Source organism: Hemitrygon akajei, chromosome 1 (genome assembly GCF_048418815.1).
Source record: "Hemitrygon akajei chromosome 1, sHemAka1.3, whole genome shotgun sequence".
Taxonomy (NCBI): Eukaryota; Metazoa; Chordata; class Chondrichthyes; order Myliobatiformes; family Dasyatidae; genus Hemitrygon; species Hemitrygon akajei.
This window is the reverse complement of record NC_133124.1, coordinates 89195718-89222440: the sequence shown is the minus strand read 5'-3', so window position 1 is coordinate 89222440 and position 26723 is coordinate 89195718. Positions and strand designations below refer to the sequence as shown.

Genomic DNA, 26723 nt, shown 5'->3' with positions numbered 1-26723 from the left:
GTGACTTTGTGGAATGATTTTGGTTTCATGCAGGGCGGTTTGAGTATCTCAGGAACTGCTAACCACCTGGGGTATTCACCCACAACAGTCCCTTGAGTTTACAGAGCACAGTACAAACAGCATCCAGTAACTGGAAGATCTGTGGGCGAAAATGCTTTGTTAATGAGAGAAGTCAGTGGAGAATGCCTAGAGTGGTTCAAGTTGACAAGAAGGTAACAGTAACTCAAATAACCATGTTTTACAGCAGCAAAAGAACATTTCTGAACACACAACCTTGAACTGGATGGGCTGCAGCAGCAGAAGCCTATTAAAATACACTCAGTAGACACTTTATTAGCTACAGGTATCTAATGATGTAGCCACTAAGTGTACTTCCCAGTAACGATGCCATTTTACTTGTGCGGGAAGCTGCAAGTGGTGGTGCTGCCAAACGTTATTTGCATTTGTCCTTACTGGTTGCCCTTTTCTTTATTGAACCAGCTGGGTTTTTTAAAATTTGATGGTTACGTTACTAATCCTATTTTTGACATTGCCATTTTTATTTACTTAACTGAATTTAAATTCCCCATGGTGAACTTGAACTTGCTCTCCTGCGTCATTAGGCTGGACTTTTGAATTTTCACTAACACAGTATCACACCCTGGGGCTTCAAAGGCCAAGTGGTAGGTTAGCAACCTCATTTAAAGGAGAACATTATTTCCTGTCTAAAAGGTTCGATGATGGTGTAAGTACAAAATACAAAAAGCCGGATGAACAAGTCTTATTTGCACTTTAATTGCAGAAGAGTTTAAGGTATTCAAAATGAACAAAGTTTAGCTTTTCCAGTAAATACTGTCAAAAATAAATTGTAAATGAGGATGAAAAAATATTAAAGTATTCATCCTGTTACTGCTGGTAATGATTGTTTGGATGGAGGTACTTGTTGTACAGTACAAATTTACTTAGCTAAGTAACTTTCATAAACAGTAATTGTTGCTGGCATAAGATGCACGTTTATCCTGAGTAAAGGAGGATACTTAATGCAATGACTAGATGGGTATGGCTCCGGTTTGCTTTGGAAATTAGTGCTTAATGCTAGGACAGGAATGGGGGAAGACTCCTCGGAGATCAAAAGCTCTGCTGAAGTCAAAGTCTTCAGACTGTTGATTTTTTGTCAGCTTGAGGCTCCTCATGCAGCCCTGGAATGGCTTCTTAAGAGTCAGGCAATTTTGCTTCACATTCACTGTGAAAAGATAAACATACATTTATTACCTTGGGTTTCTTCAATTGAAAAGTTGTTATTAAAAATTATTAGAGTGAGTATAGAGAGCTTGGTAGGAAGTTAAAAAGCACGACCTCGAGGATGATAATCTCAGGATTGCTACCTGTGCCACGTGCCAGTGAGGGTACGAATAGGATGCTCTGGAGGATGAACACATGGCTGAGGAACTGGTGTAGGGGGCAGGGTTTCAGATTTCAGGATCATTGGGACCTCTTCTGGGGCAGGTGGGACTTGTACAAGAGAGACGGGTTACACCTGAACTACAGGGGGTCCAATATCCTTGCAGGAAGGTTTGTTAGTGCTATTGGCGGGGGGGGGGGGGGTTAAACTAGATTTGCAGGGGGATGGGAACCAGAGTAGACAGTGGATCAGGGGTGAAAATAAATGATAAAGTTTTGTGCAAAGTCACAAATAGAAGGGTTATGTGTGGTGGTAATAATTTTCTGAGGTGTGTCTATTTCAATGCGAGGAGTATTGTGGGGAAGGCTGATGAGCTGAGGGTGTGGATTGACATGGGGAATTATGACACTGTAGCCATTAGTGAAACTTGGCTACAAGAGGGGCAGGACCAGCAACTTAATGTTCCAGGGTTCCGATGTTTCAGACGTGATAGAGGCAGAGGGATGAAGGGTGGGGGTGGGGGGGGGGGGGTGGCATTGCTAGTCAGGGAAAATGTTACAGCAGTGCTCAGGCAGGACAGATTAGAGGGCTTGTCTACCGAGGCCACATGGGTGGAGCTGAGAAACAGAAAAGGTATGACCACATTAATTGGGTTATATTATAGACCACCCAATAGTCAGCAAGAATTGGAGAAGGAAATCTGCAGAGAGATAGCAGACAACTGCAGGAAACATAAAGATGTGATAGTAGGGGATTTTAATATCAATATTAAATATTAGATCTCCTATTAGGAAACGAGTTAGGACAGGTGACGGAAGTGTGTATAGGGGAACACTTTGGTTCCAGTGATCATAACACCATTAGTTTCAACTTGATTATGGATAAAGGTAGATCTGGTCCTCGGGTTGAGGTTCTAAACTAGAAAAAGGCTAAATTTGAAGAAATGAGAAAGGATCTAAAAAGCGTGGACTGGGACAGGTTCTCTGGCAAGGATGATGTTGGTAAGTGGGAGGCCTTCAAAGGAGAAATTTTGAGTGCAGACTTTGTATGTTCCTGTCAGGATTAAAGGCAAAGTGAATAACAATAAGGAATCTTGGTTCTCGACAGATATTGGAACTCTGATAAAGAAGAGAGATGTATGACATGTATAGGAAACAGGGAGCAAATAAGGTACTTGAAGTATAAAAAGTGCAAAAAATACTTCAAGAAATCAGAAGGGCTAAAAGAAGACATGAGGTAGCTTTGCCAGTCAAGGTGAAGGATAATCCAAAGAGCTTGCACAGGTATATTAAGAGGAAAAGGATAGTACGGGATAAAATTGGTCCTCTTGAAGATCAGAGTGGTCGGCCATGTATAGAACCAAAAGAAATGGGGGAGATCTTAAATGAGTTTTTTGCGTCTGTATTTACTAAGGAAACTGACACGGAGTCAATGGAAATAAGGAAAACACGTAGTGAGGTCATGGAACCTATACAGATTGAAGGGGAGGAGGTGCTTGCTGTCTTGAGGCAAATCAGAGTAGATAAATCCCCAGGACCTGACAGGGTATTCCCTCGGACCTTGAAGGAGACTAGTGTTGAAATTGCAGGGGCCCTGGCAGATATATTTAAAATGTTGGTATCTACGGGTGAGGTGCCAGAGGACTGGAGGATAGCTCATGTAATCCTGTTGTTTCAATAAGGCTCTAGGAGTAATCCGGGAAATTATAGATCAGTAAGTTTAACATCGGTAGTAGGTAAATTATTGGAAGGAGTACTAAGAGATAGGATCTACAAATATTTAGATAGACAGGGACTTATTAGGGAGAGTCAACACAGCTTTGTGCGTGGTAGGTCATGTTTAACAAATCTACTAGAGTTTTTTGAGGAGGTTACAAGGAAAGTGGATGAAGGGAAGGCAGTGGATGTTGTCTACATGGACTTCAGTAAGGCCTTTGACAAGGTCCTGCATGGGAGGTTAGTTAGGAAGATTCATTCGCTAGGTGTACATGGTGAGGTAGTAAATTGGATTAGACATTGGCTCAATGGGAGAAGCCAGAGAGTGGTAGTGGAGGATTGCTTCTCTGAGTGGAGTCCTGTGACTAGTGGTGTGCCACAGGGATCAGTGCTGGGTCCATTGTTATTTGTCATCTATATCAATGATGTGGATGATAATGTGGTAAACTGGATCAGCAAATTTGCTGATGATACAAAGATTGGAGGTGTAGTGGACAGTGAGGAAGGTTTTCAAATCTTGCAGAGGGATCTGGACCAGCTGGAAAAATGGGCTGAAAAATGGCAGATGGAGTTTAATACAGACAAGTGTAAGGTATTGCACTTTGGAAGGAAAAACCAAGGTAGAACATACAAGGTAAATGGTAGGGCACTGAGGAGTGCAGAAGAACAGAGGGATCTAGGAATACAGATACAAAATTCCCTAAAAGTGGCGTCACAGGTAGATAGGGTAGTAAAGAGAGCTTTTGATACATTGGTCAAAGTATTGAGTATAAGAGTTGAAGTGTTATGGTGAGGTTGTATAAGGCAGTGGTGAGGCCGAATTTGGAGTATTGTGTGCAGTTTTGGTCACCGAATTACAGGAAGGATATTAATAAGGTTGAAAGAGTGCAGAGAAGGTTTACAAGGATGTTGCCGGGACTTGAAAAACTGAGGGGAGATTTGATAGAGGTATATAAAATTATGATGGGTATAGATAGAGTGAATGCAAGCAGGCTTTTTCCACTGAGGCCAGGGGAGAAAAAAACCCAGAGGACATGGGTGAAGGGGGAACAGTTTAAAGAGAACATTGGGGGGGGGGCTTCTTCACACAGAGAGTGGTGGGAGTGTGGAATGAGCTGCCAGATGAAGTGGTAAATGTGGGTTCGCTTTTAACATTTAAGAAAAAGTGGGACAGGTACAGGGATGAGAGATGTATGGAGGGATATAGGCCAGGTGCAGGTCAGTGGGACTAGGCAGAAAAATGGTTCGACACAGTCAAGAAGGGCCAAAAGGCCTGTTTCTGTGCTGTAATGTTCTACGGTTCTAACCTGATTCTAATGTATTCAGTATTACAATGAATATATGAATGAGCTGTTACAGTTTTGAAATTGTTCAAAAAGTTGGAAGCTATGCACATTTAAAGTTAAATACTTCCATGCACCATCGAGATCCATGAACTGCAAAAGAGAGCAGATCTGCAGGGACTCTGGTACCCGCCTCGATTCATTTCTGAGTGAGTGCACATACACATTGGACAGGGATTGTAATGTTATTAGTCTACATTTTCCACTCAATATTTGAGCAGACCACCAACATCTTTAAGAAGTGTGTAAGAGGCTTACAGTGTCAGGAAACTGACAGCTCAGAGACAAATAAATAGGACTTCTCATGAAGCTGCCCATTGTGTGAAGGGCCATAAGCAGGAGCAACTACTTCTAAAATACCCAACAATTACTTTTTCTTGGGCAGAAGAGGTGTAACATTGTTTAAACAATCCTTTTTTTAAACTACTGATTTAAAATTTTAAGTTGATATGTAGAGGGTTGCTAATCCTTTTAACAATCCTCTACATTTCAACAAATAATTTTATGCTGGAAAATAATCTAGCAACGGGGCCACGGTAGGTATGTTCAGAGTGTGTATTGTTCTGTCTGGTTGCTAATCCTACTCCCACAATTAACCATGTAACCAAATCACTGTGTCTGGTGATGAGGGATTTGTGATTTAGGTGGATGGAGACAGTCAGAAATGAGCTACAGCCAGATGAGATTGTTGTATTGGTGTACTGTAACTTCTAAAAACACATGGGAGCAGTGTTATTCGCACAGCATTCAAGTGTAGCTTCCTGTATTAGGCTTGGGCTTCTTGCACCTCCTCCAATCGCACCAGACTGCTGATGAAGGAGTAGTGTGACTGGTCACACACCTTTTGTTCTGGCTCAGTTCATCTCATAAAGAAAAGTGTACCCAACCCAATGGACTCACAAGATGCTAAAAACCTGGAACAATGTGCTAAAAGCTGGAGGCATTCAGGTCGGGCAGCTTTGGCGGAGGAAAATAGACAAAACTGACTTGACCTGAAATGCCAACTGTCCAATTCCCTCCATAGATATTGCCTAACAAAACGTGGTCTCGTTAAACTCAGTGTTAAGAGTGGTGCTTATTTAATTTTGCTTTATATCCTTAGCTTGCTTAAATGTATCTCAAAGGATGAATAGATTTTAAATACAGGACTGAAGGTGTTATATTTGAATATAACTCAGTATATGAAATAAGGTAGATGGTCTTGTGCACAGTTATAGTGACTGTCAAGTATGATGTTGTAGGTATCACGGAGTCGTGGCTAAAAGAAGATTATAATTGGAAGCTTAATATCCATGGATAATCAAAGGACAGGCAGGTAGGCAGAGATGGAGGAGTGGCTCTGCTGGTAAAAATATGAAATCAAATCTTTAGAAAAATGTGACATGGGACTGGATGATGTAGAGTTAAAAAACTGCAAGGGTGAGAGGACCCTGATGAGTATTATTTACAGGCCTCCAGAAGGTAGCGAGGATGTGGTACACAAACAGCAGAGGGAGATAGAAAAAGCATTTCAAAAAGGCAATAATATGTTAGTCATGAGGGATTTCAATATGGGGATAGATTGGGAAAATCAAGTTGAGGCTGGAATCCAAGAGAGGTTTTGTGGAATGTCTTTGAGATTGGTTTTTGGAGCAGCTTGAGATTGAGCCCACTAGATCAGCAATTCTGGATTGGGTTTTGTGTAATGAACCAGATATTAGCTTGAGGTAACTGAGGAAGCAGAGGTGCTGCAGAAGGACTTAGACAGATTAGGAGTATGGGCAAAGAAGTGGCAGATGGAATATAGTGTCAAGAAATGTACGGCTATGTGCTTTATTAGAAGGAATAAAAGCATTTGAATCACAGCAAGCAGGCAGCGGAGTAAGTCGCTGGTTTTCGGGAAAAAGTTCAGATTTGTTTTCCAAACTACTTGGGATAAAAGAGGCATGACTGCGCAGGCGCGTGATCTCAGAGCACGGAAGATTTAAAAAGAACACTGCCATATCCAGCGGGCAGCAGAGTGAATGGGTACAGAGTGATAGGGCTTTGGTGGAAATGGGAAGAGGCTTTCTGCGGCCGTTGAGTCTTACAGTAAAGTGGTAGGTTATAGGTTTTTTTTATTTAGAGCTGACAGTAGCATTAGAGATATGCATTTAGGATTAGTGTTGTGCCTCGACTGCCAGATGTGGGGACCTTGGGAGACTCCCAGCCTCCCCCAGGATTACATCTGCTCCAGATGCAATGAGATGAAGCTCCTTAGGAATCGTGTGAGGGATCTGCAGCAACAACTTTATGACCTACAGCTAATTAGAGAAAGTGAGGAGGTGATCGATAGTACCTATAGAGAGATTGTGGACAGCACCTCTGTGACAGTCCCCCTCAGGAATCGATATATAGTTTTAGATACTGTTGGAGAGGTCGACCTGACAAGAGGAAGACCACAACGAACGGGACTCTGGCACTCTGCCCAGTGCCATGATCAAGAGAGCAAGAAGAAATGCAGTAGTTATAGGGGATTCCATCGTGAGGGGAACAGACAAGAGATTCTGCGAGCCGGACAAGGATACCCGGATGGTGTGTTGCCTCCTTGGTGCCAAGGTGCGGAATATCTCAGATCGGGTCCAGAGTATTCTGAGGAGAGAGGGCGAGCAACCAGAAGTCTTGGTACATGTTTACCAAGAGAGGAGGTCCTGAAGGAGGATTACTGGGAGCTAGGAAGAAAATTGAAATGCCGGACCTCCAGAGTAATAATCTCAGGATTACTGCCTGAGCCACGTGCCAATGATGGTAAGAATAGCAGAATTAAGCAGATGTATGTGTGGCTAAGTAACTGGTGCAGGGCGCAGGGCTTCAAATTCTTAGATCACTGGGATCTATTTTGGGGGAAGCATGACTTATACAGAAATGATGGGTTACACCTGAACTCAAAGGGTACTGCAATCCTGGCGGGATTGCTTAATAAAGCTGTTAGGGAGAGTTTAAACTAAGTTGGCAGGGGGAAGGAAACCAGGGTGTTAGGGTTGAGGAAGTGGAAAATAGTAATAAGTCAAAGATACTGTGCAGCAAAGATGGCAAGAAGGACAGGTAGGTGAATAGACAGGGTAATTTGCTGTGCGATAGAAATATAGTAAAATCAGTAACGGATACTTATCTAAGTGTACTATACTTAAATGCCCGCAGCATTAGAAATAAAGTGGATGACCTTGTTGTACAGCTACAGGTTAAAAGATATGACATAGTGGCCATCACTGAGTCATGGCTAAACGATGGATGTGATTGGGAGCTGAATGTCCAAGGATACACAGTGTACAGGAAAGATAGGAAGGGAGGTAAAGGGGGTGGCGTGGCCCTGATGGTAAGCAACGATATCAAATTACTAGAAAGAAGGGACATAGGATCAGAAGTAGTAGAATCCTTATGGGTCGAGTTAAGAAATGGCAAGGGTAAAAAGACACTAATAGCAGTTATATACAGGCCTCCAAATAGCAGCCGGGATATGGACTACAAGTTATAGCTGGAAATAGAAAAAGCATGTCAGAAGGAAAATATCAAGATAATTATGGGAGATTTTAATATAAAAGTGGATTGGGAAAGTCAGGAAGGTACTGGATCTCAAGAGAGGGAGTTTGTAGAATGCCTACGGGATGGCTTTCTGGAGCAGCTTGTCCATAAGCCCACCCGGGGATCAGCTGTTTTGGATTGGGTGCTGTGTAATGAGTCTGAGGCGATTAGGGGGCTAGAGGTAATGGAACCCCTTCGAAGTAGTGATCATAATATGATTGAGTTCAGTTTCAAATTTGAAAAGGAGAAGCTGGTATCAGGTGTATCGATATTTCAGTGGAACAAAGGAAATTACAGTGGTATGAGAGAGAACTGGCCCAAGTTGATTGGAAAAGTAAGCTAACTGGAGAGACAGTAGAGCAGAATTGGATGAAATTCCTACAAGAAATAAGGAGAGTGCAGGATAAACATATTCCAAGAAGAAAGAAAATCATAAAAGGAAAACTGACACAAATGTGGCTAACGAAAGAAGTTAAGGCTAAAATAAAAGCAAAAGAGGCAGCGCACAAGGAAGCAAAAATTAGTGGGAAAACAGGACTGGATGAATTTTAAAAATTTACAGAAGGAAACTAAGAAAGTATTTAGGAAAGAAAAGATGAACTATGAAAGGAAATTGGCAATTAACATAAAAAAGGACACTAAGAGTTTTTAAAAAAATATATGAAGAGTAAAAGAGTGACACAGGTAGATAGAGGACCTATTGAAAAGGATGCTGGAGAAATTATAATGGGTAACAAAGAGATGGCAGAGGAACTAAATGAGTATTTTGCATCAGTCTTCACATTGGAAGACATTAGCAACATACCTCATAGCCAGAGGTCTCAGGGAATAGAATTAGGTACAGCCAAGATTACTAGAGAGTAAGTGCTTGAGAAGCTAAATGGACTAAGGATAGATAAGTCTCCCGGACTGGATGAAGTGCATCCACGGGTTCTGAAGGAGGTGGCTTTGGAGATTGTGGAGGCATTGGAAATAATCTTCCAGGAATCAGTAGACTCTGGCACAGTTTCAGAGGACTGGAAGGTCACAAATGTAGTTCCATTGTTTAAGGGGGGAGTCAGCAAAAAGAAAATTACAGACCTATTAGTCTGACATCGGTAGTTGGAAAGTTATTGGAGTCAAGGATGAGATTATGAATTACCTTGAGGTGCATGACAAGATAGGCCCAAGCCAGCATGGTTTCATGAAGGGAAGATCCTGCCTCACCAACCTATTGGGATTTTTTGAGGTAATCTCAAATAAGATTGACAAGGGAGAGGCTGTGGATGTTGTGTATTTGGATTTTCAAAACGCCTTTGATAAGGTGCCGCATAAGAGGCTGCTTAATAAGATGAGGGCCCATGGAATTACAGGAAGGATATTGCAATGGGTGGAGCATTGGCTGATAGGCAGAAAGCAAAGAGTGGGAATACAGGGATCCTATTCTGGTTGGTTGCCGGTCACTAGTGGTGTTCCGCAGGGGTCTGTGTTGGGGTGGCTTCTTTTTACACTGTATATCGATGATTTAGATTATGGATTAAACAGTTTTGTGGCTAAGTTTGCGGATGACACCAAGATAGGTGGAGGAGTAGGAAGTGTTGAAGAAACGGAAAGGTTGCAGAGAGACTTGGTCAGTTTAGGACAGTGGGCAAAGAAATGGCAGATGAGATACAATGTTGAGAAATGTACGGTTGTACATTTTGGAAGAAGAAACAATCGGGCAGATTATTATTTCAGTGGGGAGAAAATTCAAAAATCGCAAGTGCAAAGGGGCTTGGGGGTCCTAGTGCAGGATACCCTAAAGGTTGACCACCAGGTTGGATCAGCAGTAAAGAAAGCAAATACTACGTTGGCATTCATTTCAAGGGGAATAGTGTATAAGAGTAAGGAGGTGTTGAGGAAGCTCTATGGGGCACTGGTGAGACCCCATTTGGAATACTGTGTGCAGTTTTGGGCCCCCTATCTTAGAGAGGATGTGCTGATGTTGGAGAGAGTTCAGAGAAGATTCACTAGGATGATTCCTGGAATGCAGGGACTAACATATGAGGAGCGTTTGTCGGCTCTTGGATTGTATTCATTAGAGTATAGAAGAATGAGAGGGGATCTCATAGAAACATTTCGAACATTGAAAGGGTTGGATAGAGGAGATGTGGAAAGGCTGTTTCCCTTGGTGGGTGAGTCCAGGACAAGGAGTCACAGTCTTAGAATTAGAAGGTATCCTGTGTTGCCCTTAAGGCATTCGTTTAGTTTATTATATTTTCAGTTTAGTAATTCGTTTGTAATCGTTTTCTAGTTTAAGTTAACGTTGTTGAAAGTAAATTTGTTGTCTGTGATATATCGTGGCATGCGATGACGTCACACCCGGTTTCGTTGCGTCCTGTGGGAAAATACCAGTTTGGAGAGACGGGAAGGAGGGGGCTTGTGTGTGCAGCATCAGCGCAAGAAAAGTTTTCTTTCTACGCACTAGAAACATCATAGAAGCAACGCCTTTTCACCATACGTTAATGTGGAAGAGTGAACAGTAAACGGTTAATCTTACTGGGATTGCACCTCATTGACTACGGTTTATACTGTGTGTTTAGTTCAGAGTTTTTACACCTGTGTGAGAACACTACAGTGAAAAGACGGCATTACCAGGTGTTTCAAGTGCTACGATGACATCGCGATCCAGCGTCAAGTCGTTGCCATCCAGCGCCAGGAGCAGTAGAGCATCAACAAATAAGACTGCCCATGCAAGAGCTAAAGCAGAAACCGCTAAGGTGCGAGCGTCATATGCTGAACAGAAAGCAAAATTGAAAATGGAAAAGGCTGCTAGAGAAGCCGAAAACCAAAAGGAAGCGGCTGCCAGAGAAGCCAAAAACCAGTTGGCAAGGGTAAGGATAGAGTCAGAGTTAGAAGTGCTGACGCTACAACGAGAAGCCGATGCTGCCAGGGTGGAAGCAGAGATATTCGAAAAAACTGAAGAAATGCATGTTCTGGATGACGTAAAATCTACTTCAGAAAGGACCAGATTGGAATGCACAAGCGACTACGTCCAATCTCAAATGGACTTGAAGAGTCGTTCTTCCTCTCCATACTTATATGCTAACATCCCATTTCATGAGGAGTCAAAGAGAAGTCCAATTGCATCACATCCATCTGAGGAAGACAATTTACCCTTGCAACTTCACAACGAATTCAAGAATGAAAGGGCTGATGACAAATACTTCTCGACACCAAACTTACCAGATATGGTGAGAAGAGAGGCAAAGGCTGAATTCAGAACAGCAAATTCCATAACAAATGTAGACCCTCAGTCATATACCTGCCGACATATTCCCCCAGCCAGCATGTCACTTGCAGTTGAACCCATGGCACAGTATTTAGCACGACAAGATCTCGTCACTTCAGGACTATACCAGTTTGACGATAAGCCTGAAAATTACCATGCATGGTACTCCTCATTCACCAACGTTATCCATGGAGTCCAGCTCGGAGCAACCCAAGAGTTGGATCTTATGACGAAATGGCTGGGAAAAGAATCATGCGAACAGGTGAGACGCATACGTTCAGTGTACATCAACAACCCCAAGCTAGCCTTATGGAAAGCATGGGAGAGACTTTGGGAGTGCTATGCGGCCCCTGAAATTATTGAAACGGCACTATTTCGACGCCTGGAAAATTTTCCTAAGGTGTCAGCCAAGGACCACACTAAGCTAAGAGAGCTCGGAGATCTACTCGTGGAGATTGAAGGCGCTAAAGAAGATGGCTATTTAACTGGCCTGTCATATTTAGATACTTCATATGGAATTAGACCAATCATAGACAAACTTCCATTTGGGCTGCAGGAAAGGTGGGTGTCTGTTGACTCAGAGTACAAGGAAAAGAACGATGGTCGATTTCCCCCCTTTGAGTATTTCACTAAGCTTGTGGCTTGAATGAGGCGAAGAAGCGAAACGACCCTAGCTTCATGAGTCCAGGTAGCAGTACAATTCACACCAAGCCAGTCAACTCCACTTCGAATAATTTTAACATCAATAAACCTGCCTCAGTGCATAAAACTGAAGTCTCTACAACTAACAATGACCCTAACAAGAATTGTCCATTGCATAACAAACCCCACCCCCTTAAAAAATGCAGAACGTTCAGGAAAAAACCCTTTGACGAGAGGATGGCCCTTCTCAAGGAGAAAAATATGTTTTAAATGCTGTTCCTCTACCTCTCACCTCGCTAGAGAGTGTACAATCCCCGTGAGGTGCTTGGAATGTAATAGCACTAATCACGATGGGGCCATGCATCCCAGCCCGTTACCGCAAACCGACGAAGCTCCTTCACCCTCACAAGAGGACGGCAGGGAGGGAGAGGATCACTCCAAGACAACTGTTGTCAGCTCGAGCTGCACAGAAGTTTGCGGTCAAGCTCAGTCAAGCCATTCTTGTTCAAGGATCTGCCTCACTAAGGTGTACCCTAAGGGAGCCAAAGACAAGGCCATCAAAGCCTATGTAATTCTGGATGACCAGAGCAATCGCTCACTAGTCAGACCAGAGTTCTTTGATTTGTTCAACGTAGAGAGTAATCAGTTCCCATACTACCTTAGAACTTGCTCAGGCAGCGTAGAAAGATATGGAAGGAAGGCAGAAGGCTTCCAGCTTGAGTCCCTGGATGGTAAAGTTGTTATCTGTCTCCCTCTGCTCTTAGAGTGCAATGAAATTTTGAATAACCGCACTGAGATCCCGACGCCACGTGCAGTGCTACACCAGCCACATCCCCACCACATTGCCAAGCACATCCCAGAACTGGATCCAAAAGCAGAAATACTCCTGCTATTAGGGAGAGATGTTCTCCGGGTGCACAAGGTTAGGCAGCAGGTCAATGGACCACACGACGCCCCCTTTGCGCAACGCCTGGATCTGGGCTGGGTGGTGATAGGAGAGGTGTGCCTTGGCAATGTACACAAACCGACAGTTAACACACTCAAGACCAATGTGCTAGAGAGTGGTCGCCATTCAATTTTTCAACCCTGCACAAGCTACATGTGTATCAAGGAAGCACGACAGGGTACAAGTGTATTAAAGTAACTGACAAGACACTGGGACAGTCAGTCTTTGCTCAAACTGAGCATGATAATAAACTTGCTCCAACAGCTCAAGTCGCCATCTTCTTAAAAACAATGGACACCAAGGTCTTCCGAGATGAAGCAAATAATTGGGTCGCCCCACTACCTTTCAGAGAACCATGCCAGTGCTTGCCAAACAACAAAGAGCAGGCAGTCAAGTGGTTCACGTCTTTGGAAAAAAAACCTGAGATGCAGCAACAATACGTAGCATTCATGGAGAAGATCTTCGCTAATGGACATGCTGAAGTAGCACCGCCACTGAGAGAAGGTGAGGAGTGCTGGTACCTCCCAAAGTTTGGGGTTTACCAACCACAAAAGCCCAATCAGATCAGGGTGGTCTTTGACTCCAGTGCTCAGTGCACTGGTGTCTCTCTTAATGACGTGCTCCTTACAGGCCCAGACCTCAACAATACCCTTCTCGGGGTCCTGCTGCGCTTCCGGAAGGGGAAGGTCGCAATCTTAGCGGACATCCAGCAGATGTTCCATTGCTTCTTAGTACAGGAAGACCATCGCAATTTCCTCCGTTTCTTATGGTACAAGGACAATGACATTAACAAGGAAGTCATTGAGTACCGGATGAAAGTCCACATTTTCAGCAATAGTCCATCACCTGCCGTGGCCATCTATGGGCTGCGAAGAGCCATCAGAGAGGGCGCACAGGAGCACGGCGATGACACCGTTAAGTTTGTAGAAAAGCACTTCTATGTCAATGATGGCTTGATATCGCTACAGAAAGAAGACGAAGCAATTGATCTGCTCCGACGTACACAAGCCTCACTCGCTGAGTCAAACCTCCACTTGCACAAGTTCGCATCAAACTGTCAGGCAGTAATGGAGGCCTTTCCACACGATGACTGTGCTCCGGCAATCAAAGACCTAGATTTAGACGGAGAAACCATACCCACACAAAGGAGTTTGGGTCTCCTCTGGGAGATTACAACTGACTCATTCACATTCTCCGTGCCGACTGTGGTCAAGCCATTTACCCGCCGTGGAGTTCTCTCCACTGTCAACAGTGTTTTCGATCCCTTGGGTCTACTGGCACCAGTTACGATCCAGGGAAGAGCCCTTCTCAGGGAACTTACCTCTGAGCTCTCCGACTGGGATACTCCCCTACCAGAAGACAAGCTAAACAGATGGGAGGCTTGGAGAGATTCACTTCAAGATCTAAAACAGCTTCATATCCCACGTAGGAAACTGCGAGGGAAGATGGAAACTCAACGTATGGCGGACCTCCCACCAGAACGCCTTGAAGCCTGCCCTCTTTTTACGTATGTGGGGCTCCATGTATTTGGTCCGTGGACTATCACCACTAGACGTACAAGAGGAGGACAAGCAGAGAGCAAACGGTGGGCCATCATGTTCAGCTGCATGAGTTCCAGAGTGGTACACATTGAAGTCATTGAATCTTTGGATTGATCCAGCTGCATTAATGCTCTCAGGTGCTTCTTTGCACTAAGAGGCCCTGCAAAGCAGTTAAGGTCTGATTGCGGCACGAACTTTGTTGGAGCGTCCAAGGAGCTGGGGATGGACAAGACGGTGCAAAGGTACCTCAGTGAGCAGGGATGGAACTGGGAATTCAACACACCACACGCCTCTCACATGGGAGGCTCATGGCCGCGGATGATTGGTATCACCAGAAGGATCCTTGATTCAATGTTTCTGCAGCAACGCACCCAACTGACCCACGAGGTACTGTGCACACTAATGGCAGAGGTCACAGCCATTATAAATGCACGACCACTCCTACCTGTCTCTTCTGACCCGGAAAGCCCCTTCATACTCTCGCCATTAATGCTCCTTACGCAGAAGGCAGGAGCTCCCCCTCCTCTTGGGGACTTCTCAGATAGGGATTTGTACACAAAGCAATGGAGACAGGTTCAGGCTCTCACAAATCAGTTCTGGTCTCGTTGGAGACATGAATATCTACCTTTGTTGCAACATAGACAAAAGTGGGCAGAACCTCGCAGGAATCTTCAAGTTGGAGATTTAGTCCTGCTCAGGGACAAGCAGATCGCCCGCAACTGCTGGCCAATGGCCAGAATCACTGCCACATTCCCTAGTAGGGATGGACATGTCAGGAAGGTTGAGTTGAAAACTTCTGACCAAGGTGATGTGAAAACTTACCAAAGGCCAGTTGCAGAAGTCATTCTACTTTTACCTAAGGACTGACTTAAGAGACTGAAGTTTTGTGTTATGTTCATTGTGACCTTACGAAGGTCAGGCGGGGAGTGTGTTGCCCTTAAGGCATTCATTTAGTTTATTATATTTTCAGTTTAGTAATTCGTTTGTAATCATTTTCTAGTTTAAGTTAACGTTGTTGAAAGTAAATTTGTTGTCTGTGATATATCGCGGCATGCGATGATGTCACACCCGGTTTCGCCGCGCCTTGTGGGAAAATACCGGTTTGGAGAAACGGGAAGGAGGGGGCTTGTGTGTGCAGGATCAGCGCAAGAAAAGTTTTCTTTCTACGCATTAGAAACATCATAGAAGCAACGCCTTTTCACCATACGTTAATGTGGAAGAGTGAACAGTAAACGGTTAATCTTACTGGGTTCGCGCCTCATTGACTATGGTTTATACTGCGTGTTTAGTTCAAAGTTTTTACACCTGTGTGAGAACACTACATACCCATTTAAAACAGAGATGAGGAGAAATTTTTTTAGCCAGAGGGTCGTGGATTTATGGAATTCGTTGCCACATACAGCTGTGGAGGCCCAACCATTGAAGGTTTTTAAGGAGATTGACAGGTATCTGATTAGTCAGGGTATCAAGGGATATGGGAAAAAAGCCGGAAATTGGAACTAGACGGGAGAATAGTTTAGCTTGTGGCGGAGTGGACTCGATGGGCAGAATGGCCTACTTCTGCTCCTTTGTCTTGTCTTGTGATCATAAACTTTTTTAAAATGGGGAGATAATTCAAAAATCTGAGGTTTGGAGGTATTTGTGAGCTCTTGTAAAGGGTTCCCTAAAGGTTAATTTGCAGGTTGAATCGGTGGTGAGAAAGGTGGATGCAATGTTAGCATTCATTTCAAGAGGACTAGAATATAAAAGTAAGGATGTAATACTGAGGCTTTATAAGGAACTGGTGAGGCCTCACTTGGGAGTATTGTGAGCAGTTTTGAATCCCCTTTTTAAGAAAGGATGTGCTGATATTGGAGAGGGTTCAGAGAGGTTCACGAGAATGAAAGGGTTATCATAGAAGCAGTAATAGCAGGCTCTGGGCCTTTATTCACTGGAATTTAGGATAATGAGCAGGGATCACATTCAAATTTATTGAATGTTGAAAGGACTATATAGTGGATGCAAAGAGGATGTTTCTTCTGGTGGTTGGGGGGGGGGGGGGGGGGGAGAGGTGGAGAATCTACGACCAGAGGGCACAGTCTCAAAATAGAGGGATGCTAATTTAGAACAGAGGTATTTCGTTAGCCAGAGGGTGGTGAATCTATGGAATTCATTGTTACAGGTGGCTGCAGAGGCCAGGTTATGGGGAGAGGCACCAAAATGAGGTTGAGAGGGAAATTGATTAGCATGATGAAATGGTGGAACATACTCAATGAGCTGAATGACCTAATTCTACTCCTATGTCTTTTGGTTTTAACAATCTTATGGTACATATTGACTGGAAATATTTTGTTCTAATATTCTTAATGGTGATGGCTGTGATCTTAAAGAATCTTTAAGATCTTTGTCCATAATACTGCCATTCATTCTCTCTCATGTTGCCTGTCCACTCCAAGGGCACTTTGGAACATCACATTGAGCGATGACTAAATGACCGAAGAAGTAGAAATGGATCATGCAGTACTGAGAGAAGAGCAAATAGGGACAGCATTTTGAAAAGAATACATACCAGGATAGCCACCCACATAGATTGGATCATTCGTATCTGCTGAGGTTGATTGTAAGTAAGGATTGTCAGCCTGCACAGTAACTCCATCCACAGTCAATGCAATACGATGTTTGCTCTTGATGGCTTGAAGTTTATGCCACTTTCCATTGCACAGCTGGCTTGCATCCTTGGGTTCGTACCTGGCAGTGATTCTTCCAGCTCCATTATTTACGTGAAACAGAACCTGGTACAAAAGATTAACAGAATCCCCTAATTAACCATTACCTTAGTAGACTGTACAATATGAGACTCTTCTAGATGAACCGTAATACACTCAAAGTGCCACAGCATTTTCAATACTGTACACCATATGGGAGGTGCACCAACAATGAAGACACTGGACCACTGCTAGAGAGATAAGAGTTTTTGAATTCCACCATAGCCATTTGTGAATATGAATTCAAGTAATTAAATACACCTGGAATTTTTAAACAATTTAGCAACTGTTACTATGAAACTACTAGAGTATCTGTTTCATTAATAACCTTCAGAGAAAGAAATCTGCCATTTTAACCTGGTTTAGCCAATATGTGGCTTCACACCACCAATGTGGTTGACTCTTCATTGCTTCATCAATTCAAGGGTAATTAGGGATGGACAATAAATCCTTGGATTGCCAGTGACATATAAATTACATGGAAAAAAAAACTCAACTACTTGCATGTCCCTGTGAGGCAAATTGTTTATTTCTAATGGGCCAGAGAAAAGATTTTTCTTCTGAAATGGAGCGATTAGTAATTGTGCATTAACAGGGAGTTCTCACTTGCAGATGTAACCATAAGTCAAAGAGGAATCTTGATTAAGGATTTTCAAGGAATCAGATTCAATGAGCCAAGTGGCCCCTTTTGTGCTGTAATGAGGTTGTGTTTCTTTGAATACTTTTCACAATTTCTAATTGTAAAGTGATGTTAAAAATGAAAAATTGTCTAGTCAGTGGAAGTTGAAAACACAAATTACATTATGCACTTAATTTACTTTAGGCATTCCTGTTCATGGAATCTGTTCAATAATATAGAGAAGGAAAGAAAGAGTTAACTAAGAAGAAATGAGATTAATAAGATTGTTTGGGAAAGTGCCCAGGAAATTGAACCTAATTTTTAAGTATTTCCACATGGTTAAACATCTAACTTTTTGTATAATGTGGAAAGAATCAGTGTGTCTGCCCAAGCATTAAATTCATGTTTATAATAAACAAAACAAAAACCTAAATAGGGATTAAATAACTAAGTTTGTATCATATTTATACTTTTAGCAATAATTTATTTAGATTGGAATTTGTCTTTGCAAAACAGTAAAGATAAAATGGGGAAATTACTCTACAAGAGTTGAATGATGATCCTTTAGAAGCTGTCTTGCAATTTTTCATTCCTTAAAAGGACATGTTCTATTAGTTTCAGACCTGAGGCTTCCTTTGAGCTTCTTATGCACCCTGCAAAGCTCTGCAAACATAGATTCTCTTCAATAAGTCTCCAGCATGGGTTACATTTTACCTCCAGAAGTGTAGGTTACCATGAATGAATATGAAGTACAAGAAAGCAATTTAACCAAGGGCCACACTTTAACAAGAGATGACTGGCTAACAGCATAATGTCTACCAAGAAAGGATGACAGAATCATACTTTAATTTGTGCAGAAGATGAATCAATCTGCCCTAATCTGAAGGATTTTTGCTGTAATAGTGTTTCAATCATGGGTAAAGTTCTCTCTGTTTCTCTCATCCATAAGCTTGGGCTGTTTGTTAAAGGATTATAATAGCCAGGTAGTCCTCCTCTAGACTCTCTCCAGTATATGGATTATGCAAAGTCAAATGGGACATGGCCACTGTGCAGAACAATGCAAAATAGCACGAACATTTGTTGCCCATTATAGACACTGCTCAGTTTTCAAGTCCATTCTTTGTTAATTAGACAAGTTATATCATTAAAACCTGAAAAAACATGCCTTGATCAGTGCTTTGATGGCTAGATTTTTGATTGCAGAGGAATGGAGGGTTAAGGAGATCAGAAAGACAAGTGAAGTTGAGGCCAATGATAGGATCAGCTATTATTTTACTGAACAGTGGAGCAAACTTGAAGGCTCACCTCCTGCTCCCACTTTGCATATTCCAATTTCATTAATGGTAGGATATGATACAAAATCACTTACTATGTTTTTTGGCCATCTACAAGCGCCGATCACAATTGCACCTGATCCACTGAGTAAACATGAAGCAGGAAACCTGGTTTCCTTCCTTACCTTGCCATCTACAATCTCCAGGCCAATTGCATCAACCTTGGCACTGCTAATGCCCAGCAATATTGCATTCCTGGTTGTGCTGCGGAACTCAAACGAAACAATTAAGTCTGACCTCACTTTGTAACCTTCTTTGACTGCAAATAAAACAGAAAGAGACATTTAGTCCAGGGTTAAGGGGGTCTTAAATGAAACATAGTACTATGACAAAGGAAAATGATTTTTGCCAAAGTACTTGCTTACTTCTCCATATAAAGAGCCAGACGAAAGCAACACCACTCCTTTTCCAACGGTGTGGTCAAGGTCTTTGTGCGATAGTCCATCATAGAGCACAGAAAGAGGATCTGGGTTCCACTATGTTTACACCAACCAAGTCCCCTCTTATGTTTGCTTTACTTTCAATTCACTGCTAGGATCATTCCAAATTGTTATCTACCCCAATCCGAACTTGATGGTGAGCATAGCCATTTCAAAGAACAGTTAAAAGTAGCAAACACATTTCCATAGTAACATGTGCCTGCCAAGTAAAGACAACAAAATTTCCTTCCCTACAGCGCTCTTGGAAATAAATGGACTTTTACGCTGTTACTCATACTGCCTTTATAATTCCAAATCTATTTAAGTTCCCAGAACACACGTCTACATCATTAGCCTATGCCTCTGGATTACTAAACAAATAAAAATCCTTTGCTGCTGAAGAGCACACTGTGCATCCACATATGTGGAGAGGAATGTTCTGCTGATCTTCAGCAAGGGCAACACTGAGAGCATCAGGCATTTTCTTGCTGTTGCTATCCCTTTCTCTTTATACATTTACTCATAAAGGTAGTCTGCTGCAATTTATTTGCCCCTCACTGACCATCTGGTGTTTTGGTGGCTTTTGGATTTCACCACTTTTCTCAATCTGTTCCAATACTCTGGGCAGGACCCTGGAGAGTGTGATAGAACAGAAGAACTAGGAGCATAAACAGACAGTTTTCCAAATGTTATGTCACAGGTAGACGGGATGGTGACCGCACTGTTTGGCAATGTTGACCTTCAGTCAGGGCATCGAATACAGGAGTTGAGACATTATGTTGAGGTTGTACAGGATGTCGGTGAGGCCTCACTTGGAGAACTGTGAACACTTTTGATTGCCTTATTATAGGAAAGACATCAAAAAATGCAAAGATGATGTATGAGAATATTCCCAGGACTTGAGGGCCTGACTTATAGGGAGAGGTTGGGCAAGAGAAGACTTTATTTCTTGGAGCATAGGAGACTGAGAGGTGACCTTCCAGAGCTGCATAAAATCATGAGGGACACAGATTGGTGAATGTACACAGCCTTTTTCCACAGAAAAAGTGAATTAAATACTGAAGGAACACAGGTTTAATGTGAGAGAAGAAAGATTTAAAAGGTACATGAGGGCCATTTTCTTCATGCAGAGGTGGTGAATAAATGGAACAAGCTGCCAAAGGAAGTGGTTGAGGAAGGTACAATAGTAACAGTCAAAAACACTTGGACAGGTATATTGAAAGGAATTGTTATGTAGGCCAAAGCTGAGCAGGATGGGGTACTGGAATAGAATATTGACACTTTTCAGAAACCTAGAACAAGTACTGGTGATGATAATGTACCAGCTGAATGTCAAAGGAGATGAAACCTTTTGTAGGCATGCTCACTCAGGGCTGGACAATTACACTATGTAATTGTGTAAAGCCTGTTATGTTTACAAAACAAATAGACCCATGATCCTGCCTCCTGGATTCCATGGAGACTCTGAAATATTGGCTGGCTCTTAAAGACAGAGTGCTTCTAGTATTTAATACAGACTCTGTTTCCCCTGGAAGAGGGTGTAAATCATCCCATTATTGGAAATAATTAGTTAAGCTACCATTTTGGTTGAAGGAGGATTACAGATCAAGGTGATTCAAACAATCTTTTTCAGACTCATCGTATGGGAGTCATTTGCAAGAGCAGGATTTAATTAATTTCCCTTAGGAAGATTGTTTCTGCCCTGTTTCTTTCCAAATACTACAACTGACTGAGGATAACTTGGGAACACACACTGAATGTTGAAAGAACTCAGCAGGCCAGGCAGCATTTATGGAAAGTAACATTAATCATCATTTACCCAATGCAGCAAATCCTGTGCCATCAAAGAAGGAGCCCTCTTGAATGGTCGCGTAACATCTGCTCACAGTGAGGATAGAGACTGGCCTCTCCATGTCCAGGGGCTTGCTGTTCAAGGTCACACCACTAAGACAAGCAGGAATACTATGTGTTGCCTGAGGAACAACAAAGAAACCAAGCATGTTGACAAAGAGATGAAAGTCTAATAATTCACATCAGATTGAATTTATTGAGCTTTTTCTCATTTAATGGGATTTAATGTTTTCCATAATGTTGCATTTAATGTGATATAACTGGGACCAGCCAGAGACAATTGTAATGAGATTCCTTGTGTATTTCCAATTGCTGAAATTTTAGATAATAATGAATAACACTCTCTGCTGAATACCTAGAGGGATTTATTCATAGGCAGTTCAGGGTTGCTTTGAATACAATAAATGGGTAAATCATTGCTTAAAAGCAGACTCGGAATGCCTAGCTTTTAAACACAAACACAGGAAGACATTAACCATTTAATGACCCCTGAACTGACAAAACAAGTGACCCTGAAGCAATCTGAAGGAGAAGTACAGATGACTGAATGCCCGTGACAAACTCATTGGCACTCTTCTAACAGTGCTTTGTGAGTGAGTGCTATAGGGGAACAATCTGATGTGTGAATAGTGATGCAATTAATTTGCTCTATAGCATTTTACAAGTCAATGTGCAAATCTGCCTTAATGTAAGTTAGTCTTTTAAGTACTGCCAGACTGTTATTAGTGCGGCCACCCTGTCTTTTATGCAACATCTCCATAATGTACAATACCAAACATGTCAAGGCTTCTTCAGAAGTATCTCAAGTGTACCTTGTTGGATGGAAAGTGGGAAGACACTATGAACTCATCTGTCATCCTGCCTGGTAAAGACAATGGTTACTCCTTCATCGCCAACTCAACAGCACTGCATAGTATTTTCACTGTCAGGCCTGCAGCCAATTCAGAAGGTAGTACATCACAACCTACTCAAGACCAATTGGGATAAAAAAAAAGGGGTTTCTCAACCTTTCAAAAGCTAAGGCAAAATTGGTCATGATTGGTTTATTTCTGTTGTGAAGCTCTAAATGCAAACTCTCCACATGGGGATCTGGATAAGAGATGAGGGAAGCAATGCATGAGCATTCCCACTAGAATTTTAATAGCAATCTTTCACAATGGGTAGTAAGCCCAGTTTATCTGTCCTGGTGCAAAAGGGGAAAGACTGCTGCTGTCCAAGTCAGATAGTATTCACTTAGCATTTCTTGCTGACGAGACCTAACCAGGCATTCTGACTGTGGCTGGGACCTATGCAACTGCTCAAGATCATGCATGAAACAGACTTCTTTTTATAGCCTGTGATGCTGCTGCAGGCAAGCTTTTTCACTGCACCTGTGCATATGACAATAAACTCAACTTTTGGAAGACAAGATTTCTACTTTGCAGCTAGATTAAATTAAATTGCTGACGGGCTGAGGTTTTTAGCTTTGGAGGTTATTTTGGGTGTGAGCTGGCCCCTCAACTTGTGGCCACAAGAGTGTGAGACAATCCTTTTACAGCTGGTTACTTACATCTATCAACCATCCATATCAATACTACTCTCAACTGCAAAGGTCTTTGTTAAATACACAGTATCACTAAACCATCTCTTTATTCCTGAGATCCAGACAGTACTTTGTTAATCTCAGTTGGTGCTCATTTTTAATGAAGATCTGAATTTACAAATGTAAGCAAAAAAAGGAAGATGGTTTTATTAAAATCCGTTCCTGGAATCCGGTTTCCATTTCCTACATGGTTCTGCCACATCCTTCATTAATAAGAGGACGGCACAGGATGGAGACATTTCAATAGATGCTGATAATGCTATTTCCTATAACAAATGCTGAGGGACACTTTACCCTCCTTCCTTTCTATGCCCCCTTTCCCTTCCTTAAACATATCCTGAAACACAGCCACCCAGCAGTCTGTCATGAAGAGCTCAATTCAGATGGTGTTATATGTATTCATAAATGGACACTTTGTGCAAAGGCTGTGGATAATAAGACAATTGCTGGATACATTTAGTTTAGGCGTAGAGTTAGGATTATATGGTTCTAATAATAAAATATACAATGCTGCCTTCAGAGGAACATCTGGCAAATCATTTTTCCTCACTGATAAAACTATGTATCAGAAATCAATCTCAGCTGCACTTAAATTATGCTTGCATTCACTTTGCTTTAAGAATGTCACACATCACTTCCAAAATGCTCCTTCAGATGACTTACCTTCCTCTTTATCTGTGGAACACATTGGTATTTGTGTGACAGTGGCCGAAAAAGAACCACCACACCAGAAGTGCAGGCAGAAATAAGATGCACTGCATTTCGTGCTGCTTCACTGCTCTGGAATCTGGTTTTGATCCTGGCACTGGGTGCTGCCTGTGTGAGCTTACACCATGACATATGGAGTGCTGTGAACAGTTTTGGACCACATGTCTAAGAAAGGATGTGCTGGAATTGAAGAGGATCCAGAGGAAGTTTATGAGAATGATCCTGGGAGGAAAGGTTTGGTGTATTGTATGGGGAGCTTTGATGGCTCTGGGCCTGTACTCACTGAAGTTAAGAAGAATTGGGGCAGGTGTTGGTGGGGGGAAGCTCATTGGAAGGCCTACATAAGAGTGGAAGGGGAGAGGATGTTTCCCATACTAGGAGTCTAGGACTAGAGTGTGTAGCCTCAGAACAGAAGGATGTCCTTGAAAGCAAAGATGAGAAGGAATTTCTTTAGCAAAAGGGTGGTGAAACTGTAGAATTCATTGCTGCAGATGCCTGTGGAGGTCAAGCTATTGGGCATATGGGGTGAAGGCAGGAGAATGGGGTTGAGAGGGAAAGTAAATCAGCCGAGATGGAAGGGAGGAGCAGGCCTGATAGGTCAATTGGCTTTGTTCTGCTCCTGTGTCTTATGGCGGGTTTCTGCTGCATGGTCCAGTTTCCTCCCACATCCTTGAGATGTGCAAGTAGTTTAAATGACTATTGAAGATTATCCCTTTGTGTAGGTAGAGAAATCAAAGGGGAGTTGATGGACATGTGACAGGGAATGGGTCACTGGAAAAGGAGACTGATGGGAATGCCCTGCTGGGCTGAATGGCCTCCTGTGCTGTAATTACTAGCAAATACAGAATCACTATTAAAGTGTATATTATGTCAAAGAAATAGTTAAGGTAAATAGAGCACATTTTGGAAATTTTCAGCACGGAAAGCAACATCTGCTGAAAGAACTGACATGTAACTGCCTCTTTCTCCACAGACGCTGCCTGACCTGCTGATTGTTCCAAAGACTGAGTCTGAACAAGTCTGCAGTGGTTCTAATTATGATTTGACTCAGCTCCTAAGAGACCAAAACCTTTTTTTTTCCTGTATTTTTAAGGAACAAGAAGTACCTCATTTAACTACATACTAAGGAAAATGAGAAAAAACTCCTAACATTGGGGGGGGGGGGGGGGGGGGTGTAAAAAAAAACACAAAAGCATTCCAAGTCCATTTAGAATATCCTGCTCGCTTTGTACAAGGTTTCTCACAGGAAGAGTGGGACTGCAGATCAGTACTTCGGATATGTCAGTACTGATAATGACTAACAGAGGGAGCATGCTAACAAATAGACACTGAAGCTATTCTTACATTTCCTATTTTCTTGGCTTTGTAATCCGGTGGCAAGCCTCCAAGGTACAACTTCTCTTCCACATCCAGTGAGTTACCATCGCCCAGAGCTGAACTGGATTCCTTCCCATCTACTGTGATCACACCTCTACGTTTTGCATATTCTGTTTTTACCTTTAAAGAGATATACAGAAAAGGTATATAGAAGAAGCAAAGAGATTCCATATGACAAACCAGCTGTACTATAATACTGATCTGTTAATAGTTCACATTTTCAGCATTTGCTCTATTTTGGCCTTGTATAACAGCACATTTTCATGTCATGGATGAAGTGAAAGGCATATTTTCATTGATTTACAGCATTAAAACTGATTAGCTTCCAAATAACCTACCTCATGAAGCAAACAAGAGAGAATCTGCAGCTGCTGGAAATCCAGACAACACACACAAAATGCTGAAGGAACTCAGCAGGCCGCACATCTACGGAAAAGAGTACAGTCGACATTTCAGGGCGAAACCCTTCAGCAGGACTGGAGGAAAAAACATGAGGAGCAGATTTAAAAGGTGGGGGGAGGGGAGAGAGAAACACACGGTGACAGGTGAAACTGGGAGGGGAGGGGTAAAGTAAAGAGCTGGTAAGTTCATTGGTAAAGGAAATATAGGTCTGGAGAAGGGGGAGTCTGATAGGAGAGGACAGAAGACCATGGGAGAAAGAAAAAGGGAGGGGAAGCACCAGAGGGAGGCGCTGGGCAGGCAAAGAGAAGGTGAGAGAGGGAAAAGGGGAGGGGAAGGGGGAGGGGGAGCCTTAGCAGAAGTTTGAGAAATCGTTGTTCATACCATCAGGTTGGAGGCTACCCAGACGGAATACAAAGTGGTGTTCCTCTGACCTGAGTGTAGCCTCATCACAACAGTAGAGGTGGCCATGGATTGACATGATGCCTGATGTAGATTGGGAGGCTGCTTCGATGAGCACCTACCCCAAAAGAAGGGCGATCTTTCCAGATGCCACCCATTTTAATTCCACTTCCCATTCTGGTATGTCTATCCATGGCCTCCTCTACTGTCCTGATGAGGCCACACTCAGGCTGGAGAAACAACACCTTTTATTCCATCTGAGTAGCCTCCAACCTGATGGCATGAACATCTATTTCTCAAACTTCTGGTAATTCCCCCCAGCCCCTCACCATTCCCCATCCCCTTTTTCCTCTCTCACCTTATCTCCTTTCCTGCCCATCGCCTCCCTCTGGTGCTCAGCCCCCTTTTTCTTTCTTCCATGGCCTTCTGTCCTCTCCTCTTAGATGACCCCTTTTCCAACCCTGTATCTCTTTCACCAATCAACTTCCCAGCTCTTTACTCCCCCCTCCCCCCCACCTTTTAAATCTACTCCTCATGTTTTTTTCTCCAGTGCTGCTGAGGGGCTTCAGACCAAAATGTTGACTGTACTCTTTTCCATAGATGCAGCCTGGCCTGCTGAGTACCTCCAGCATTTTGTGTGTGTTGCCCCATGAAGTTACCATGTGTGTGTTATCACTGGACCCAACAATTGATGCCTTTTACTCTCAAAATTATTGCTTCTCACTGATCAATTGCTGGTCAGGCTTCATTTGACAACTAACAACAACTTGTGCTTCTATACCAACGTTAACAAAGTAAACAATTTGGAGATGTTTCAGGTGCATAATTGAACAAAATGTATTATCCAGCCGCATGGGGATAAAAGAAATTGTTTTTAAAGAGAGCCCTGCAAGAGAAGACATAGAAATCCTGAGAGGTTTAGGAGACTGG

General features: G+C 42.7%; 1 protein-coding gene across 1 annotated transcript in view; it reads right to left on the bottom strand.

The window, feature by feature from the left end:
• Positions 1 to 752: 752 nt before the first annotated feature.
• lama1 (laminin, alpha 1) overlaps positions 753 to 26723 on the bottom strand; it is a 346216-nt gene continuing 320245 nt past the window's right edge. Inside the window, exons 59-63 of the mRNA XM_073047634.1 lie at positions 24960 to 25112; positions 21294 to 21447; positions 19181 to 19314; positions 16907 to 17129; positions 753 to 1222 (exon numbers count right to left, since the gene is read on the bottom strand). Of these exons, the coding sequence (XP_072903735.1) occupies positions 1062 to 1222; positions 16907 to 17129; positions 19181 to 19314; positions 21294 to 21447; positions 24960 to 25112 (825 nt within the window). The 3' untranslated portion in view covers positions 753 to 1061. The remainder of the gene's footprint in view (positions 1223 to 16906; positions 17130 to 19180; positions 19315 to 21293; positions 21448 to 24959; positions 25113 to 26723) is intronic.